Raw genomic sequence first — 22,104 nt, 5'->3', positions numbered from 1 at the left:
CAAAAGCATTCTTGCCTCTAAAAAGCATTTTTGCCTTTTCATTTTTAAAAAAGTGGAATGCTGTCATAATCATTCTATAAAGTAGTATGGCTCTCATGTATATGATCACTTGTTGGAAGGGAGGAGGTTAACATTAATGAGTAGATTCTGTACTAGCATTAATTAACTAGTACAGTCTCATTAATCTTATCTATAAGATATGATCTGCATTTAGAAATAAGGAAGCTAGATAGAGCTCAGAGCTTTAGGTCACACAACCTGGATTCTGTCTGACTCCATACCTTGCTATATTTCCATGACATCATGTTCTTTTCCTACGCATGATGGAAAAATTGTTTTGACTGTTCAAGGTATATATAAAAAAATTTGAGGGAAATATTGATTATGTGATAGTTGTGTATATTTTCATTTTTTAGTAGTAGAGTGTGTTGGTGACTTTATGGTAATGTTTTGCAGGTTATTATCTAATACAATTTTTACTTTATAAATGAGAAACCAACACTCTGAAAGATTAAATTATCATGGAAATATCAAAGTGCAGAGTCAAGACCTCAATCCAGGTCTGTAGACTTCAATTATAGTCCTTCTAATTTGGAAGAGTCTGTATCAGAGGTCATATCCTGGAGGCCTGTTTGCAGATGTGTTTTAAATTTAAAAGAATTGAGAACAATTAAAAATGAAGACATTTCATATAAAATCCCTGCTTTCTGGCTTTTCTTGAAAAAATGTGGAGGTCTGGCCACAAGTCCAGAACTGAATTGTAGTCGCCTCATTTAGTCAGGCCCTAGCCTCCAGTTGATGACAGCCATTTACACCCTTTATTCATTTATATACCCTTGAAGACTTTGAATTTAGGGTTTCTAGACTGTGCCATGTCTCTGGAAACCACTTGATAGGGGCTGGGAAGTGCAGTGATGATAGTGGCAGTTTATTTCTATTTGAGATTTAGTCCAAACTGAAATATATTCAATACCTTTAGTACAATTTCAGAGCTGGACGTGATATATGCTAGTTACCAATAACCATTACCATTCTGTGGTGCTTTATACTTTGCAAGATGCTTTCATATGATTTTATTACATTTAATTGAACCCTCTTATTTTCCAAAAGGGGAAACAGGCTTAGAGAGAGTGACTTTCCCAAGGTCACAGGTTAATTAGTCTGAGAGCCAGAACCAGAACTTGGATCTCTTTATTGTAGGAGAGCATTTGTGAAGGGGCCCCTGATATGACTCTTTCTAGGAGGCTCTCTTGGCTTCAATCTGAAGGGAGCTCCTTGAGGCAGAGACCTTGGGCCTCTGGGATTATCGGTCTGGCTGTTTGTTGTTACATTTATTTTTCACTTTAGAATGTTATCTAGTAAATTGTTAGTTCACTCATGGTTGGCTGTGGTTACAATCTGTTTTTAAAATAATTTTTGGAGGGGAAGGTATAGCTCAGTGGTAGAGCACGTGCTTGGCATGCATAAGGTCCTGGGTTCAATCCCCAGTACCTCCATTAAAAAAAAAAAAAAAGGATAAACCTAATTGCCCCCTAATAAATTAAAAAAATATAGGATTTAAAAAATGAAATAATTTTGTAATTTTTTTGGCTACATCTGAAACTAATATTTAAAATTTTAATACTTTCCCCATTTTCCAGGGGTACTGAGATGCTTCATTTGGCTGTGTTGCATTCTAGAAAACTTTGCATCTACTCTGTCTCAGGTAAGAAACATTTTATTCTAAAGTAGAATTTGTATTAGAATCTGGACTTCTAAATCTTACATAAGAATAGTTAATATTGACTTGATAGAGAAAACAAAACATTCGGTTGAAGGTTTTTCCTATCTTGGTTAGCATTTTCCCATTGTTCATTTCTTCTTTTCATTATATTTTCTTGATCTGCTCTTTCCATACATACTTAAATTTCTAGCATAGAGGGTTCCTTGAAATCTCCCTTCTCCAAGGAATTGTGTCCAGGATTGCCTATGACTAATAGAGGCTGATTCTGGGTACTTAGGACACTTGAGTGTTCTAACAGTAACAACAGAATTCATTAGATGCTGAGTCATGGTGGTTTAAAGTACATTTTCTTTGGTGAACCTCAAGTGTTCTTACAGTTCCAATTTCTTGGCTTTTGGTTGTGTTCACTCAATCAGATCTGAAGGCATTTACTTGAGACTATTTTTTTTAAACATTTTTTTATTGAGTTATAGTCATTTTACAATGTTGTGTCAAATTCCAGTGTAGAGCACAATTTTTCAGTTATACATGAACATACATATATTCATTGTCACATTTTTTTCGCTGTAAGCTACCACAAGATCTTGTATATATCTCCTTGTGCTATACAGCATAATCTTGTTTATCTATTCTACATATGCCTGCCAGTATCTACAAATTTTGAACTCCCAGTCTGTCCTTTCCCTACTTGAGACTTAATCAGGTTTCATTCTCTAACATGGTTCTGTGGGTACAAGTATGATAGTTAATTGTGGTTTGGTTTTGGCATTTTGGCTGTTATTAGATATAAAAGGTAATTTATAAATTTTGTTTCAGTTATTAGATACATTTTAGTTTAGTTGAGAGAGTTATTTTTATGAATATAAAATACTGGGTAATTTTTAAATGGATACAATAAATACAATACAATAGGTCTATGGACCTAGTCCTTATACAAAAGATACTCTCCTTTGGAGTTTGCTGTACATATTAGCTTCTAGGATTTCATTTCTCACTGTCATTCTCTTGATTTGGGTTTCTTTGTATTTTGCTTTTAATTTGAGTAATGATTCATATTTACTGGCACTGAGCTGGATATTCTTAGGTAGTGTTTTTTTGGGGTGAAGATCTGTCAGATTTCTAAGGCAGGCTTGGTAACCTGGTATATGGTGTATGGTAGGCATAGTTGTTGAATGAATGAATGAACTAAGTTCTGAGGCAATTGGTAGTGGCTAAATATTACTCCTTCTTTCTTCCTTTCCTGTTACCACTATCATTTTCTTTTCCATTCTATTTACATCAGAGGCCCAACAGACTACCTCTCACTGACATTGTGAAGCACTCTCATTGGTTTCATGATAAAAGATGTTGTCATCCTAGTGATAGGGAAAATATTTAGTGTTCTAGAGGAAGTGGAGAAGGTATAATATAGGTTACTTTATTGCATGACTCTAGTTGTTCCTCTCTTTTCCATCATAAGCCTGTTAACTTCGAGTGATATTTTATTAACAGGTATAGAGGAGGAGAACTTGCCCACAGTTACTCTTGAATACTGCTTGGAGTACTGGTCTCTTCTAGAGTCCCCATGCTCATGGGGGCTCTAAGAAGGCAGGAGAGGGAAGTTTTCTAAAAACTAGAAATTAGGTTAGACTCTTGGCCTTTCCTGGTCCTGTTTGAATGATAGCCCAGAAAGCCAGACATAGACTAGGTATGAAATTTGTTTATCAAAATAAAGCCTACTGAAAGAAACAGGCATGTTTGGTCACACCTTGTTTGAGGGACGTTGGTATCCTCCTTCAAATTAGTGTTGAAAATGAAAGTTATTTGTTATGGGAATGCTGATTTTATTGAGCTTCTATTCTTTGTATTCATTTACAAGCTTTATATTCTCTAGGGATGAGGAGTTGTCCAAACTCCATTCCCTTACACTCCACCTCACTTCCCTTCTCTGTTTCTCATTTCTTCAACCTCCTATGATATTCGTAGGCTGACAGTTTGTGTATTTTTCCTGGCTTGGCTTAAATTGAGAAGCAGGGAAGTTATGTTTTTGTTCTCTTGAATATGTTTCTTGAGGTTCCAGACTGAACTTTTACCTAGCTTTTACTGTAACAGTGGAAGCATAAACACTTTTTAGTTTAAGTGAATTCACTGGTGTCAGTAGATGAAGAGTGTTAGCTGAACATCCTTAACCCCAACTGCCCTCTCCCCAAATATTTTTTGTTTTATGTGCTGTGTGCTCCAAAAAAAGATTTGAGGCAAACTAGAGACACCAAACAACCCTTAATAATCAGAGGCTACTGTGCTGCCTTTTTTTTTGGTGGGTGATAGGTCATTAAATGCAGGCTTAATATAAAGAAACAGTAGGGTCTTGCTGACCTGAAGTTAGCCTGTCTTATACTCTGGTAAAGGAAAAGCATCACATGGCGTCTCATTCCTTTCGGATGGGCTTCGGTTTCTGAGTAAATGGTTGCAGATGTGGGAGCTTAAGCTATCCTGATTATGTTCTTTTAAATATTCTTTTCCAAAAATTGTGTACTTCTTAACAAGCATTTACTAAGCATTTGACGTATTTATAGAATTTTGATATTTGCAGTGAGAGGGCAAAAAGATGTGGCTGTTTACTTTTGACAAGCTTTTATAATCTAATTTGGTTATTTAATACAATGAACCTTTTAACCTACTCTGTAATGTCTTTTATTTCATTTAACATCATTAGATGTCTCAGCAGTTATATAAAATAGCACCAAATCCTGTTTTCAAGGTGACCTTTGATTTTTCCAGAGAATTTTTTTTGTTTAAATCAAATTATGTTTAAATAAGGCCAGCAACCTTATAAAATTATAAATTTTACTTTATAATTGATGGAACTTTATATTAACTTTAGCTACATGGAGACTATAATTATAGATATACATTTACTGTATTGAGTCTATATATCCAAGGGCAAAGGAAACCTATGTAATTTTGATCTGATGTCATTCATGCTTTTCTAGAAGAAAAAGTGGTGTTTTTAGATTTTCAAATACTACCTTTATTCCAAGGTTAGCACTGAAGGAAAATAAATTGTTTTTTGTTCTCCATAGTCGCACTATTATATTTTAAAGTCCTTTCACCTGAAATTTAAAAATTTATCAATGCATTTGGTACTTTTTCAGAAGATAAATCCTAGTGTCATTTTATGCAAATTTGTTTAAATATTGACTAACTTTTTGGCTAACAGGCAAGAGTAAATGCATTCCTTACTCAGAGAGGTCCATCTGGTTTTAGGTGCAGAATGAAATTTGGAATTTCTGTAGGGACAAACCAAAAGTTTCTCAGAACTTCTTTTTTTGTTTGTTTGTTTGTTTTTTAAAGGCTAGAACTATCCATCCTTAGGTCAATGCTGTGAGTTAGGTATTTAGTTAGAGTTTTTTTTTTTTTTTTTTTTTTTTTTTTCCCATGTGGCTGGTATGTATGTGATAAGCCCCAGTTTCTCTGGGCCTTACTGATTTTACTACCATTTGGATTCCAGAAAGCTTTCATCTCCTATCAGTGTTAGCTGGCATATTTGAGTCTTTCTCTTTATTTTTTATTCTACTGGTGTGTGAAGTCTGTTATTATTTTCAGGGGCAAAGATCTGAGTAGAAGTGATTTTCCTCCAGGAAATCATCCCCTGTTAATTTTTTCCCTTTCAACCCTTTACCTTTCAAATGAGGAAGAGAAGGCCAGGGTGAGAAAGGTAGAGGTGGGAATAACATATTCTTGATGCTGCATTTTTCTTTTTTGAAATTGTCATTGGCTTACCAGGTTCCCTGAAAGTTGTTAAAGGATGGACAACCAGGCACCAGGATATATAGTGCTGACTCTAAAGGCCTAGTTTGAGTATTGTGTTCTTTATCAGCTGTGTGATTTTAGGGGAAATTTATTGAATTTTTTTGAACTTAAGGTGTCTAAAATGGAAGTAGAAATATTTCTGCTCTTACAACCTCAGTGCACATCGGTAAATAAACGATCATGTATAAATATGTATGTACATATGCATATATAAAAACATATATACTTAGGTTTTTAATGATCTAATATTATCCAATTTGGGGACTATTTCATTTGCTTTATGATATTTTAAGCTTTTCTTTAACTGTTGCATTTTTGAATGAATGATAAACATGCTTCTTAATGAAAAAAATTGCATTAGGAATCATTTTTCTTTCTAACACTTCTTATTATCATAATGTTCTTGCCTGGTCACTGGTATATAGCTCTAACTGTACGAACTCTAGAAAGCCTAACAATTAGAGAGTGAAATACAGATAAAGAGTCTTTTCTCATTTGGAAAGAACTAGAAAGTGGTTGTAGCACGTATGATCTATTAAATGCAGGGCAAGTATTTTTCTTTGCTGAAGGAGATTCTTCTTGGCAGACTTCAGAGAAAACATATTGTTCTATTTACCTGCTGAGGAAAGCTTTAGAAGATCTCTCTATTAAATTAGAATATAATGTATTAGAGGATGGAATATTTTGAGAGTTGTGACAGAAAATTGAATTGCTTGAAAGTATGCAGAATTTTTTTCTTAGACACTTTGAGTCATGTTTTTGCTCTGTCATTGTTATAAGTGCAGGAAGCTTGACCTCATTTATTTCAGAACTGAAACTGGAGGGTCTTGTTGTTATTTAAATAATTATACTTTGCTCAGACAGAATAGAAATAGATAATAAAATGTCACCCAGGGTAGTATTTCATCTAATGGTATAATCTAGCTGAGACTTAAATTGTTTTAACTGTGCTAGCATTCTATGTCATCAGTATGCTAATTGTTCATAATACATAATGTTTTAGAGCTTTGTCATTTTAAATTTCATTGAAATTGAGTTACTTGGAATTGGTTTAGAGGATGAGAAGATATTAATATTTTTCAGTGTAAAAAAATACAAAGCAGTCCTTTTATTTCTTCTCCGTAGGAACTTTGGGTAATGTGGAACATGGGAACCAATATCAGATCAAATTGATGTATGAACATAATCTTCAGCGAACAGCCTGCAATATGACTTATGGACCATTTGGTGGTGTAAAAGGTAATTTGCATTTAATCATAAGTGTGCTATTACAAGGTCCAGATTTAGAATATTTGGTCATATGAAAATGGAGGATTGCGTGGTATGAATCTCAGAGAGAGTTAAACATATTTTTGAAAATTTTATATTCAAATACTTGAACAAAGTAATAAAAAAGAAAACTTTAAACATTGAATGTGTTTGGTTTTCATATAACCAACACTTTTATGTGGTCTATAGAGATATTTCTAAAACTGCCTTTTCTCCAGATTTTGTCTTTTATGCATGAGCTGACTGAAATTGAGCTTGTTTGTGTGTGTGGTGGAATGTGTGTCTGTTTCTCTCGGTGGAAGAAGGGATTGATCTCTTCACTTATAAGGGATCCCTGCTCTTCTTGCTGTAGGCAAGGTTAAGCTATGGACCTTTGTCTCCACTTCAACCACCTCCATGGCCACTGTACAGGGTTGTGCAGATTGTTTCGGCACCAGAGCACCTGGAACAGGGGCATGTGGAGACTGAAATGCAGACCTGATCTTGCTCGTTAAGCCATGTGCCCTGGCCTGGAATAATCCTCCCTAGAGGAACAATGCCTTTTCTAAATTTCACAAAGTACTGTCTCAGTGAGGCTGAGTTCCTCTCACCTTGGGGGTATCTTTTCCTAATTAGCACAAAGGCTACCTGTAAGCATGCTCCCCCTAGTCCCAGAACTTGAGTTACTAGGTCTAGGTGCTTGCTTGTGTAAACTGCTGCTGTTGGTGTGGGAAGATTGTTTATGGTCCCACTCCCCTCGCTTCACCATGACAGGTTGATAGAGGAGCTGCTGGTGCTGGAGTGAGAAAGGAAGCCAAGTGGTGACACTTACCTCTGTGGTTTTGTTTCTGAGTGTGTGCATGTGGCACCTGCTGAACATGTAACTAGGGATTTTATATTTGAGCTCTCTTTGGGCTCAAGTTTATGAGTTTATTGTTTAACTGTTGTGTTAATAAAAAGTAGACTACCTATATTAGATTTTTCTTTAGTGATGTGAAAAAAATGACTTTATTTTAGAATTATCCTTTAATTATGTGAACTCAGCTTTTTCATAGATAGAGGTAAAGGCAAGGAATAGATGATTTTGAGCATACCAATTAGCAGTCAAGAATATTTTGGGTGGTGATGTACAAATAAATGTTTTGTGTAATTAAAATTATATGAAACAAAATACTTGGCTGGATTGCTGTATTGCTTAACTTGAGTAACAGGACTGTTTGGATTATTTGAAGAATATGGGAGATGTCCAGAGTTAGATGAAAAGAGGAGAGAAAGAGGTAAAATTTGATGAGAGACTAACTTCTATTTGTGAGGTGTCCCTTCCCAAAAAGGTGTTGAAACTGGTTTTCACTGTCCTTTAAAAAAATGTCTGACATGACCAGGGAACCTAGGTCTTCCTTGTTTAATTAACTGTTTTAAATTTTCTTACCCCTACTAAATCTCCAAAAGAATGCTCTGCTAAATTCTGTACATCTGGAGTCAAAAAAATTGTGTGAGAAAAATTGCTTTGGCTAAATGAAAGTAAGTTTTAATTTTTTTGTTAGCATCAAGACAATTATTTATTAATTTATTTTTTAAAAGACAATTCTTTAGATCACACGTCAAATGCTATCTTACACTGATTGCACTCTATTTTTAATATCAGATCAAGTTAATTCAATTAAAATAAAGTTTTAAATAAATCAAATAAAAAGCAGTTCCTTACTTTTGTGTGACATTTTTGCTAGCTTTATTAATGAACTTCCAAAGTAATGATAGTTGCTACTAGTTTTGAAAAGAATAGATAACCTTGTACTTACATGATATCTTCTCTTAGTTCTTAAATTATGCCTTACATTTAAAAAGAATCTTTTGAAATGGATGGAAGACCTAAATAGAAATTTCTCCAGTGAAGATATATAGATGGCCAATAGACACATGAAAAGATGCTCAATATCGCTAATTATCAGAGAGATGCAAATCAAAACTACAGTGAAGTATCACCTCACACCAGCCAGAATGGCCATCATTAAAAAGTCCACAAATGATAAATTTGAGAGGGTGTGGAGAAGAGGGAACCCTCCTACACTGTTGGTGGGAATGTAAATTGGTGCAGCCACTGTGGAAAATAGAATGGAGATTCCTTAAAACACTAAAAACAGACTTAACATATGATCCAGCAATCCCACTCCTGGACATATATCTGGAGGAAACTTCAATTCGAAAAGATACATGCACCCCAATGTTCATAGCAGCATTATTTACAATAGCCAAGGCATGAAAGCAATCTAAATGTCCATTGGCAGATGACTGCATAAAGAAGCTGTGGTGTATTTATACAGTGGAATACCACTCAGCCATAAAAAAGAATGAAATAATGCCATTTGCAGCCACGTGGATGGACCTACAGTACCTGCTCTAAGAATAAATAAATAAATAAACCTAATTACCTCTCCCCAAAATAAATAAATAAAAATAAATTGTACAAAAAAAAAGGTTGGACCTAGAGATTATCATACTAAATGAAGTATGTCAAACAGAGAAAGACAGATATCATATGATATCACTTATATGTGGAATCTAAAAAATGAAATGGACTTATTTACCAAATAGAAACAGACTCACAGATACAGAAAATAAGCTTCTGGTTACTGAAGGGGAAAGGCAGGGAGGGATAAATTGGAAGTTTGGGATTAGCAGGTACAAACTGGTATATATAAAATAGATAAACAACAAGGTCCTACAGTATAGCACAGGGAGGTATATTCAATAGCTAGTAATAAGCTATCATGAAAAATAATGTGAAAAAGAGTAGATATATATGTATAACTGAATCACTATTCTGTACACCAGAAACTAACACAACATTGTAAATCAACTATACTTCATAAAAAAAGTACATTTTGAAAAAGTAATAAGCTATTATGACATGTCTTACTTTTCTGTGGTTAAGTGGGATATTTCATAGTTTGAAATAGAAATATCTGAGTAGCAGAAGCAATTATTCTGTTTCATGAGTTTGAAACACTTACTTAATATTATTGAGATATCTATATGAAAACATGAAAAAGTAATGGAGTGGTAAGTTAGTAAAAATTAGCCATTTTGGGGGCTGCCAGAGGGAATGGGTAGTTTCTGCTAATTGGTACAATGTTTCTGGGATGATGAAAATGATCTAAAATTGGATTATGGTGATGATTGCACAGTTCTGTAAATACGCTAAAAACTATTGAGTTGTATACTTTTTTTAAAAACATTTTTTATTGATTTATAATCATTTTACAATGAGTTGTATACTTTTTAAGGGGTGGTAAGTAAATTATATCTTAATGATAAAACTGTTAAAAAATTAGCTGCGGAATGAAACCTGATGCTAGAGAGGTGATGGTACAGACTGTACAACCTACATTGCTTGTGGCCATGTAAAATGATACAATACTCTTATAAAGCAGATTGGCTATTAAGAACCATGAAAATGCTCTTGAATGCTGATATGTGGTTTATGGGAATGTATATCAGGAAATGATCCAACATGTGGAAAAGTCACATCAAGTTTAGTTATTTCCTTCCTCTTTCTGCCTTCCTTTCCTTCCTTTTGTATATACATATATGTATTTATTTGTAATATAGAAAAACTAGAAGTGATCCTAATGAGTAACAGAGGCGAATGACTAAGTTTTGATGCGTAGATTCTGTGGGTTATTATGAAGCTATTAAGTTTGGTTTGCTGAAATGAACACTTTTGAACATAAATCTTTGTCCATGTTTCTGATTGTTTCCTTAGGATAGAATGCAGAAGTAGAGTTATTGAGTCAGAAGGTTATAAAATACTTTTTTCTTAATCTGAAAGCACCCCTGCCACTGTATAAATAAAGTGTAAAAAGTATAGAACTTAGGAAGAAAAAAGTAAAAGTCACCCCAAGAAATGAACGTTTCAAAAGAAAGTCCCTTTTCTAAGCCTTATATCACTAGTGTGTGTCTGATGTGCACCTTTCCAGAAGAGAGCGGGTCAGTCTTTTTTTTTAATTTGAAAACGTCCATAGACTTGATCTGAGTTTAAAAAAGGAAATTTAAAAATTACCTTCTTCTGTATTTAAGATGCCTTCTTGTAAAATTATGAAGTTGGGTAATCATGTTACTAGTCCTCAAGAAAGGAAGCAAGCAAAAAGAAAACCTAGCAGCATTTTAAAACAAATGTGTTTAAAGTACAGGAAGGCAGAGGGAGTTTCTTTGGGATGGATAGCAGAATGAACTACCACTAGATGGCAGTCCTCTACAACCTTGGGCTTTAGTTGATTCTGCCTTTGAGTAAGGTATTGTAAGGAATTACTTAACGGAGGAATTTTTATCCCAAGTAATACTTTGCCTTTTACTAAAAATTATTCTAACTTCTTAAAACTGCAGAAAGGCAATGGAATGGTTCTTGCTAAATTAATTATTATAGGTAACATCTCAGAATATAATGTAAAAATGCTTTTTACCTATGCTTCTCAAATTTTAATTTGCATTTGAATCATGAGATCATGATAAAAATGCAGGTTCTAACTCTTTGAGTCTGGAATTGGACTGAGAGCTTGGATTTCTGATGGTCTTCCAGGCGATGCCATGTCGCAGAGATCTATAGGTTTGCTGCCACCTTGCATCTACTGAGTTCTTATTCTGTACCAGGCAATGTTATAAGTGCTTTACAGGTTGAGTAACTTAAGAAATACTTAGTGAACGGTAGAGGAGGGATTCCAACCCAGGCTCTCTGCTTCCAGAATCTTGTGGTGGTAACCATACTAAACTGAGCTATCTGGGCTGTGAGTAAATTTACCTTCTTCCTAATTCAGGAGAAAACTTTTCTATCAGAAGGATGTATACGTGGTTTGGCTAAATTTAGTGTATAACTTTGATTCTTCATAGATGATGGAAAACACGTTGGATAATTTTGGGTCAGATATTTGCTTTTCAATTTCATTTTTTTTTTGTTGATGCTTTGATTAGTAAGAAGAGTACCCCCTAAAAATAATCATAGAGATTATATGTGGGTGGGTAATGTATTATTTGGAATTAGCAAAGGAGTAATTACTATTTTTTCTAAACTTTTTTGTTTGCTTGCTTATGTTAAGAAAATCTTTCAAAAACACCTTTTATACATTTGCAAACACTCAAAGGTGCATTCATTTGATGCAGTAAGTTTTAGTTTTACCTCAAACTACGTGCACGCAATGTTTATCAATGAGAAAGAAGTGATAAAGAAATAGGAAATCTAGTTTTATGAACTAGTTGAAGAATATTTCCCTAATATCTTTCATTATTCAAACTACTACATACCATTCCAGAATTTAAATTATTATTCTTTCTATGTTATACTTTTAGGGGGAAATGACTGAAATGTGCAGTATTAGTGGCTATATTGGGCTTTCTTTTTTCTTTCACAGAGGAGTGTGGAAGACGTGTTTGAAGTTAAAAATGTTAATAGTTTCTTTGATTTAAATGTAAGCTGCTTTTATGAAGGAACATGTGACTCTGGGTTTTTATAAAAATGATACTTTATCTTTGCTTTTTATACTGTTGACAAATTAATGCTTGCAAAACTTAGTGAGTGGTATAAGCATGGACAATCAAATTATAGTTTGGAAATATGCTAAATCAGTTTTTTTCTTTAACATTTTTTATTGATTTATAATCATTTTACAATATTGTGTCAAATTCCAGTGTAGAGCAAAATTTTTCGGTTATACATGAAAATATATATATTCATTGTCACATTTTTTTTCTCTGTGAGCTACTGTAAGATCTTGTGTATATTTCCCTGTACTAAATCAGTTTTGAAAAGGTGGATTTGAACTGATTTAAAAATATGTTACTAAAATTGGTGTTATTTATTTTGTTTGGTAATTTGAACTCTACTTGTTTTTGAAAAAAGGAACAAATGCCAGATTTTCCTCTGCTTTTATTTCCTTGTGTCACTACAACTTCTAGTTGTTATTGACATGGTACTTTACCTAATTAAGATAAGCTTGCCATTTTATTTAATTTAATTAATTAATTTCTTTTCTTTTCTTTTTTTTTAGAAAATTATGAAATATATTTTGTCTAAATGTTATTTTTAAACATTTTTTATTGAGTTATAGTCATTTTACAATGTTGTGTCAAATACCAGTGTAGAGCAAAATTTTTCAGTTATATATGAACCTACGTATATTAATTGTCACATATCTTTTGCTGTGAGCTACCATAAGGTCTTGTATATATTTCCCTGTGATATACAGTGTAATCTTGTTTATCTATTCTGTACTTGCCTGTCAGTATATACAGATTTTGAATTCCCAGTCTGTCCCTTCCCACCCTTAATTAATTTATTTTCAATTGAAATATAGTCAGTTATAATGTGTCAATTTCTGGTGTACAGCATAATGTTTCAGTCATACATATACATATATATTTGTTTTCATATTCTTTTTCATTATAGGTTATTACAAAGTATTGAATATTGTTCCTGGTACTATACAGAATAAATTTGGTTTTTAATCTATGTTATATAGAGTAGTTAGTATTTGCACATGTCAAACTCCCAATTTATCCCTTCCCATCCCCTTTTCTCCTGATAACCATAAGTTTGCTTACTATGTCTGAGTCTGTTTCTGTTTTGTAAATATGTTCATGAGTGGCTTCTTTTTTTTTTTTTTTTTAGTTAATCTTGCCATTTTCAAATAGTGTTTGGAAAAGGACAGCATTTATGTTTACTAACAGAAAGCCAGTAGTTAAGTGAAGAAAGAATGTTACTGTTTTAAGGTCAACAACTGCATTAAAAAAAAGAATTAGCATACTTTGGTAGGATTACCTGAAAACAATGACAACAACAACAAAAAATCCCCCAAACCCCAACTGTATATACTTAGATTGGTAAAATATGATACTTTATATGGTCTACGTCATGTATCTTGCTACTGTCAAGATAAATTTGAGGTAGAATTTCCTTCACTCATAATGTGACTTAGAGACTCCATAGTTATATCCTCAGTTACCCAAAATATGTCCTGTAGGGCTGAGGCAGGTTGATGAACCTTATAATGTATAGAGATCTTTCAAGTGTGTGACATGGACACTGGGAAGAAATAGTTGAAGATGTTTGGGAACTTTCAAGAACTAGAGCAAGTGTGGTGTTAGTTGCATCATCTCTCTGTCCATCCATCCATCCATCCATCCATTCAGTGCACATTTATTGAGTGTCTTTTGTGACCAGACACTGTACTAGTTTCTCAGAGTAGAATGATTATGAATAAAAAACAGTTTATGTTCTCAAGCAGCTCACAACCTAGAGGGCAATAAAGACTAAGAATTAACTGTAGTATAATGTGGTGAGTTGAAATGGAGATAGATATGTACAAAGTTATGCTGAGGATAAAGCAACTCAGGCTATGTAAGTGTGTGTGTGTGTGCGCGCGCGCACGTGCGTATGTGTGTGAGGGGAGGGGAGGAAATGAGGGTGGGGCAAAGTGCTGTTACTTTTTAAATTCCAGCTCTTTATTTTTATGCATTTTAATCTGGAGGTTACTAACCCCAGTTTCCTATAAATGAATAGTTGTATGGTCTTCAGTATAAAGCTTTCATTGCCTGTAGAATAAGCCATTCAAATTCCTTCTGGGGTAGTTTGTTCCTCTGAGAAGATTATTTTTCAGGCTTTGGAGCACTTTAAAAAATTACTTTGTTGTAAAAAATCTTGGTATTTTCAGGTTCCTCAATTAATTTTCTTACCTATAGTTTAAAGCCCCTAGTAAGGCAAAATTATGTCCTCTAGCTACCAGCTGATCTTTAATGGAGAAGAATATATTACTGTATGAATAGATAGAGTACTATGACTATATTTGTTGAGAGTGACAAATTTAAGGGTAGAGATAGGAAGATGAACTAACACAAGAGATTAAGAGACATATAAATGGAGAGACAGGAGAACATGGTGTCATGGAAAGAGAGGAAAGAAAGTTTTAAGAGGTAGGAAAGGACTCAGTAGTGTTAGAGCTTAAACAGCTGGAGTATTGAAAAGAAAGTATTGGATTTTGCCATTTGGATGTCATTGGTGATCATAGGGAGGACAGTTTTAACAGAAGGATAGGAGCATTGGTCCCAGAATGAGGAATCCATACAGAAGAAGTGGAATCCCAGTGGAAAACTGTTTTATGAAGAGGTTTGGCCATGAAGGGTAAGAGAAAAATAAGGCCCTAGCTGGAGGTGAAAAGGTTTCATAAGGAGGGAGAAATCTTTGAGGACATGGGATAAAATCTTTATTTATTTGTTTGTTTGTTTGTTTGTTTGTTTGTTTGTTTATTTATTTATTTATTTATTTATTTATTTATTTATTTATTTATTTATTTTTAATGGAGGGACTGGGTATTGAACCCAGGACCTTGTGCTTACTAACCACTGAGCTATTTCCCTTTTCCATGAAATCTTGATCCAATAAAGAGAATGCCTTCCATGATATTTTGTTGAAAAAATTAACTTGAGTACATTTTTATTTGAAAATTACACTGGATTATGATGAGCCAGTTGTGTTTTAAAAATCTTTTCTCATTACATAATTTGTGCTTTTTAGTCATGTAAAATTGCTATGTCTTCATAATGAAGTATAGTTTATGGAAAAAAGTTTCTTTGCAATAGGATTATCACCATCATCTGGTTCTTTCGTCAATTTTTTACCTTCTCCAACATCTTGGCTCTCATTTTTTTCCTCTTCCATTTATTCTATCTATCTAATCATCTATCTATTTATAATTTTACCGTGGTAATAACAATTAGCATGAAATCTACTTTTTTAAAACAGATTTTTAAAAATTGAGGTATAATTGACATAGAATTGATTATATCAGCTTCATGTGTACAACAGAATGTTCTGATATTTGTATCTCTTACAGATTTAAAAGCATACAATACAGTATTATTATCTATAGTCTGCTCTAATTTTAAAAATTAATTTTCTTGATCATAAACTTTGTTGTACACGGGGATATTTATATTTTGAGCTAACCTCAAACAATCGACAGCTCAAGACTTGAAGAAATGTTACCATCAAAACCCCAAAACTCCCAATTTCTGCTTTTCCATTGGGCTTGTTTCTTTTCTCTTTTCAACCTTGCCTTTGCTACAACTGAGGATTCTTTTGATTGCAGTTGATAGTGGCTTAAGAAAGAGTAAGAAATCTACTGGTTTTTCATAATCTGGACCTTCAGATCTGGTTTCTCTCTTTTCATCTCTTGCTTCCATTTCCTTGGACAAGTTGTTTCCTCCTGGTTACAAGATGGCTATAGCAGCTCTAAATCTTACTTTTCAAATTCTAGTCCATATGAAAAAATGCCTGCTTACCTCCAGAAGGCTCAACAAAGTTCTCTTTCCAACTCAGTGGCTCTGGTTCGACCATCTCTGAACTGTCACTGTCACTGTTACCAGAGGAATGTGATTAGACTTGGCCCAGAGTTACTTGTGCTGGAGGTATGGTCAATTCTCCTTTTACCACTAAAACTGAAAATGGGGGAGTTGGGCCTTTGGGGGAATATCAGTGAATAATTAACTGGTGAGTTTGAGGATTTGGGGGCTGATCAAGGAAAAAGACGTGACTATGAGATGGCAGTAGCATCTCATAGATGATACTTTGACAAGATTTCATGTGAGGGGAAGTCTCTCACAGCAGGAGATCTTCCAGAGACAGTGACACAGGACTACCACCCAAAGTGGGAGAGGGCAAGGAACAAGCATCTAGGTGATGTTGCTCAGATGCAAGATGGTGAGTCTGTCAGGGAGCTGTGAAAGGCAGCCATGACTTGGAGTCTTTTATAGCCCCAGAATTTGTCTTATCTATGGCTAGCAGATGTTAGGTGCAGTTTTGCAGGGTATGCAAAGCAGGCATACTCTTAATGGCTAAATATATGCTAATTTGGGCTATATGTAAAGCAATTGGAGGTGTGAAAATTTGAGTTTGGCATCTGTGGGCTTTGAGTTCACTGTCAGCCTGCTGTGAAGAAGTAAACAATGTGGTATGCCTTTCCTTTAAAATGGCAAAAAAATTTCATTCAGTGATTTGAAACCTATGCACGTTTTATATTCTGGGAAAGCCCTCTTGAGCTGCACATAGGGTGTGCCCAGTCACAGCTAAGGATCTCTGGTAACAGTGTCTGCAAGTGGATGGGGAGTACCCTGTATCAGTACTCTAGGACTGATGGGGAGCATGTATGACAGCACTTCTGACAGCTATCAATGCCTCCTGCTGATTCTTGGTTTTCTTCATCCGTCTTTTGTATGTTGTCTTCCCCCTCCATCTCTCCCTGCCTTCTTTCTATAGTGTATTTGTGGCCAGGCCAGTCTCTTCTTATCCTGTTCAAGTGTAGCCTGGTCAACTCTGTCTGGGCCAGTTTGCTTTTTATGATGCTGGTGAATTTTCCTTGCCTTCAATCCCACCCAGTCAGAGATGAGTTTGTTTTCCTTTCTGACACACTATTTTGAGGCTGGATGTTGCTTGGTGTCTCTGCCTGTCACTTGTCTGTGGGGGCAGTGGGGATGGGAGTGGGGTGGGGGAGGGCGTGTCTGCGGCCGTGGCAGATTAATTTGCTTATGGACAATCTGGCCTAGCTCTGTCTTTTGTGGTTTTGCTGATTGTTTTGAATCGCTATTCACTCCACCTGGATGGTCTGTAACTTGTTATCTTGGAAGATGGGGAGGGTATTCTCAAGATTTTGGATCTTTTCTGTGATGACTTCCCCCCACCCTGCTCCTCTTCCTTCTGCCCTTGACTTTTCTTGGCCCCTTGTGGATGTGTGTGAGGCTCCTCTAGCCCATCTTCCACTCCCCATACTTATCATCATTGCTGGAGATATTTGTTGTGGCTGCTATTTTTATTTCTGTTTTTCTTTTGGCAGAGAAACATCAGCATGGTAAAAAAATTTTTTTTTGTCTGATAGAAAAGGAAATGTGGTAAAGGTAAAGGTAGAGCTTTAGTTATCCTGGGCATTTCTATTTCTCTAGACTGTCTACATCCCCTCTGGATCTGACTTCCCCTAAATTTGAGAGTTATAGTAAGGTTTTCAGAATTTTGTTTATTCACACTCTTTCCACCCCCTCCTCCTTATGTGGAGTGGATTTAGCACTTTCACAAAATGCACTTAGTCTAGTCCTAGAGATTCTTAGAAACATCTATGTTTCTTGATGGTCACCATTTTTCAAAGGTTATGGCATTATATTGTGTTCTTTTGTTCCACTGCTGCTGGTGTATGTTTACTATTCTTTTTTCTTTTATCATTTAATTATTTATTTGTTTGTTTAGCCCATAATGTTATATTTTTGACAGGGTTTTTTGAAAGTAGTCCCTTGACTGCCAGATTTTTGTTGTTGTTGTTGTTGCCATGACTGCCAGATTTGAAGAACGGATGTTTATCATAAAAATTCTTGTGGATTCTACAGTTCAGTTGTTTGGATGATTCTGGTAGACTCCTGAACAATCTTTTATTTTGTTTTTATTATATGAGCTATTTATTTAGTAAAGAATAATTTCTTTGTACTTGATGTGAGTGTCTTTTTGCCAGATTGCTCTTGGCTTTTAAATTGTATGTGTGTGTGTGTGTGTGTGTGTGTGTGTGTGTGTATCGTGTGTAATGCTGCCTCACTGGCATATTGAGAAATAATCTGAGCCAAAGTGAATCCCAGAGGCCTAAGTAATCATCCCCCACTTTTACCACTATGGGTGACAGGACCTACCATGACCCACACATTGTAGTGGGTATTCAACTGTGTGCGTGTATGTATGTATTTTAATGTGGTCAAATCGTTCCTTTCCTGTTGAATTTATTCTGTTTCTTCTAAGCTTAGAAAGATCTCTCCCTTGCAGAGTTTTGATGTTTCTGTCTTCTGTAGTTTGATTTTCCAGCAGGAAGTTTTATATTTCTTTATAGAGAAGACTATATGGAAAGAGCTAATTTTTATTATCTCCTATATGTTGTATTATTGCATTTAACCCTGTAGGATAGGTAACTTAATTATAATTTCCCCAACAGGGAAACAAAATCTCACAGAAGACAAGGATCTTGCTGCAGATCATACTTGGGTAGAGTGAGGCTTTGAATCCAGAACTAACTGATTCTAAAGCCTATATTCTTTCTAATACATTAACTCTTATTTAATTGTCTTGTTAGAGAGAGGGTTTATGTGAACTATGAGAGAGAAAGGAGAGGGAGGTTTTTCGTAAGCTTAATGAGGGCAAAGGCCATGTCTTTTGTTCACCATCGGGTGTCTACTATTCTGTACAGTCCTTGGCCTGTAGTGGGCTAAATAAGTATTTGTTGAGTGAATGACCCAAAATAGCCACATAGCTGAGCAGGGCTGATATACCATACCTGTCAGGCTTTCAAGGTTATTTTTCAGAAACAAATTTTAGCCTGATTCCCTCAATCTAGCCAACTTCTGAGTTTTGTTTTCTTCATTAACAAACACGGGTTGAACTTCCATTACAGTGCATGTGTCATGGTAGTTATTGTCTCCCATAGTGGTAAAAGTGATGGTGACCATTTGGGTCTCTGGGATTCACCTTTGCTCAAATTATTTCTCAATATGCCAGTGAGGCAGTGTTTATACAAGACAAGCTTAACAGTAGAAATAATGAGTTTTCTTGAGTTTTATTTTTATATATTATCCATCCTTACGTTATTAATATGTTTTCAGCATAAAATATAATATTCAAAATTATTGACTACTTGTGATGATGTTCACAAATTAAAAAGTTTTTAATTTAAAAATTATTTAAATTCTTTAATATTTAGTATAAAAGATATTTCTTCACTTTAACCCTTTTACCTCTCTCCTTTCTGTGCCTTGTGAAAGCTTATTTTCCTTTAACTCTTCCAGTTCTTTTATTTTACTTTGATTTTTTTTCAGTAAAATGGAACTTCAAAAAAGTAGAATTTTTATCAAGGAAAGTTTAATGTCAGAGTGTAGACATATATGGTCATGGTATAGATTATAAAGGTCTGACAGCATAGTAGTCCCATGTTTGTGACTGAAGTGGAAAGAAAATACTATATATAAAAGGTTCAGTATGTTTGAAATATAATTGTCAGTAAAAGAGGTGAACAGATTTTACTAATAATATATATGAGCATGGTGGAATATTTTTTAAATCATTAAATGACTTCTATAAGCTTGTATGGGATTATATTGTCACATAAATAAAAATTCATGAATTTTTTGGAATAAAAAGTCCGCCAAAGAAAATAGTGAACAGAGGAATGAGTAAGTCACCTTTGCTTCATCTTGAGGCAACTCTAGATAATCAGATCCTAAGCCTTCAAATAACTTCTAATTTTCTAAACTGAAGCCTTTTACTTATCTGCCAAGGAAATGTATTAGTGGCCACATGCGGTTGCTGAGAGGCTGTGCTTCCCAAAGCTGTCTGGATTCTTTGATTGCCAACCAGAGAGTGAACTGATATGCTCAAGTAGGGTGAATAAACAGCCAGAAACAACCTTGCTTTTTTGGTGTGGAGATGTTAGTGCTAATAAAAGATTAACACTATTTTCCTTATAGGGAATCAAAGGATAATGTTTTGATAACCCTTGTCTCACCAGTGAACCATATAGCCCCTATTTTCTAATAGATATGGTTGAAATGTTGGAGAATAATGTTATGGAAGAATCCCTATGGTGTGCTGGCTTCCGTTTCTTGCCTAAGCATTTAAGTATAGGTGTTTTATAATATAGGAGAACTTCCCTCATTTGTTTTTAAGATTCTTTATGGATCCACAGTGAAAAGTCAGAAGATCAAGGGGATGATAGGATTGATTCTCATCCTGTGCTGGTTTTTCTCATATATATGGTATTCATTTATAAAATTTCTGGTCCAAGACCCATAAAACAATGTCACTTTCAAATAGTGTCTTCCTGTATATTACGTTTTATAAAACCTTTAGTTCCTGGGGGAAGGTTATAAAGAGGGTCCCCTGTAGTCTGCAAATTCTTTTCCTACATGATCATTTAAAGTCATTACTTTTCCTGAAAGGTGAGTTCTGATTCCCTCTATATATATACTATAGAAATTTAGTGGTTTAATACCTCCTTGCCTATGATGGCTAAGAAGGGGAAAGGTTAAAAAGAAAATTTGAAGTTTCTTGGTGTTTTTTGAAAAACAATACTTTCTTTCATGGTGGCCAAATGCCAAGGCTGGGAAAGTGTTATGGAAATGTCTGGTTGGGTCTGCCTTTGACAAGAGGATGGTTAAATATGGTAGTCTTGATGGGATTTGACAGCCATTTTTGATCTATATATATGTTTAATCATGGTCTCCTTCTTAACAGTGGAATAACTAAGCTATTAAATATTTTACTCAATTGAGAAGGAAAATGATTACCATAAAACTACTTTATTCAGATGGCACTGTGATATAAAGGGTTCCAAGAATTAAAAAAAAATCATCTACAAAACACGTTGCCGGGGGGCGGGGTATAGCTCAGTGATAGAGTGTGTGCTTAGCATGCATGAGGTCCTGGATTCAATCCCCAGTACCTCCAAATAAATAAACCTAATTACCCCCCCACAAAATTAATAAAAAAATTGTATTAAAAATATCACAATGGGAAATGAACAGTCTGCTCTCCCCTCCCTGCTCTCTTCACCTCAGTCTCTGTTGAATTAAGTTGATTCATTAATCCTTTTGCATTCTACAAGGAGACTCTTGCTTGCAGATTTAAATTCTAAAACATAGGTAGAGATATATGTTAATGCTTAATATGGAAAACAAATGTTTGTGTTGACTACTATCAAGTTAAAATTATTTTAAAAGTGCATTAGGAGTACTCTGTGTAACAGAGGAGATATATATATATATATATATATATATATATATATATATATATATATATATATATAATAAATTTTAAATACATTATCTTTTTGATGGACATTTGCGTGGTTTCCAGTTTTTGACTAAAATGAATAAAGCTGCTATGAACATCCTTAGATAATTCTTTATGTGGACAATACTAAAATAAAAGTGTCAAACAAATGTAGAATGATTGTCACTATTAAAAAATTTTAAGGCACTTGAGCCCCCCTCTATTTAATATTAATATTTGAGTTATATTTCTGCCTAAGTTAAAAATAAGCAGGGTGTTTATACCAAATTTCCTTACAATGAAATTTGCAAGCAAAAACCTTTTAAGGAAGCAATTCTAGATTTTTGCTAAAATAAGACAGTACTATTTAATATGGAAACAATAACTGAGAACTATTCCTCAATCTAATTTGGAAAGTTATATTCATGATTTTAGGGGACTGTGAGCATAAAAATGTGTGAGTGGAAAATTAAGATTTCATATGGCTTTTTGCAGCTGGTTGATTAAG

The 22,104-nt window shown here is 34.5% G+C and overlaps 1 protein-coding gene and 1 non-coding gene across 9 annotated transcripts in view; both read left to right on the top strand.

Moving 5' to 3' along the window:
• Positions 1–22,104, top strand: part of BBS9 (Bardet-Biedl syndrome 9) — a 383,745-nt gene that overhangs the window by 19,902 nt on the left and 341,739 nt on the right. For all 8 annotated transcript variants that reach the window (XM_064487454.1, XM_064487458.1, XM_064487457.1 and 5 more), the window contains 2 exons: positions 1,641–1,705; positions 6,641–6,754. In XM_064487454.1, coding sequence (XP_064343524.1) covers positions 1,641–1,705; positions 6,641–6,754 — 179 coding nt within the window. The remainder of the gene's footprint in view (positions 1–1,640; positions 1,706–6,640; positions 6,755–22,104) is intronic.
• Positions 1,424–1,496, top strand: TRNAA-GGC (transfer RNA alanine (anticodon GGC)). The gene has a single exon. It is a non-coding gene; the product is annotated as a tRNA-Ala (tRNA).

This window comes from Camelus dromedarius, chromosome 7 (assembly GCF_036321535.1).
Source record: "Camelus dromedarius isolate mCamDro1 chromosome 7, mCamDro1.pat, whole genome shotgun sequence".
Classification (NCBI taxonomy): Eukaryota; Metazoa; Chordata; class Mammalia; order Artiodactyla; family Camelidae; genus Camelus; species Camelus dromedarius.
Note: the sequence above shows the minus strand (reverse complement) of the source record. Positions and strands in the feature narration are given on the sequence as shown.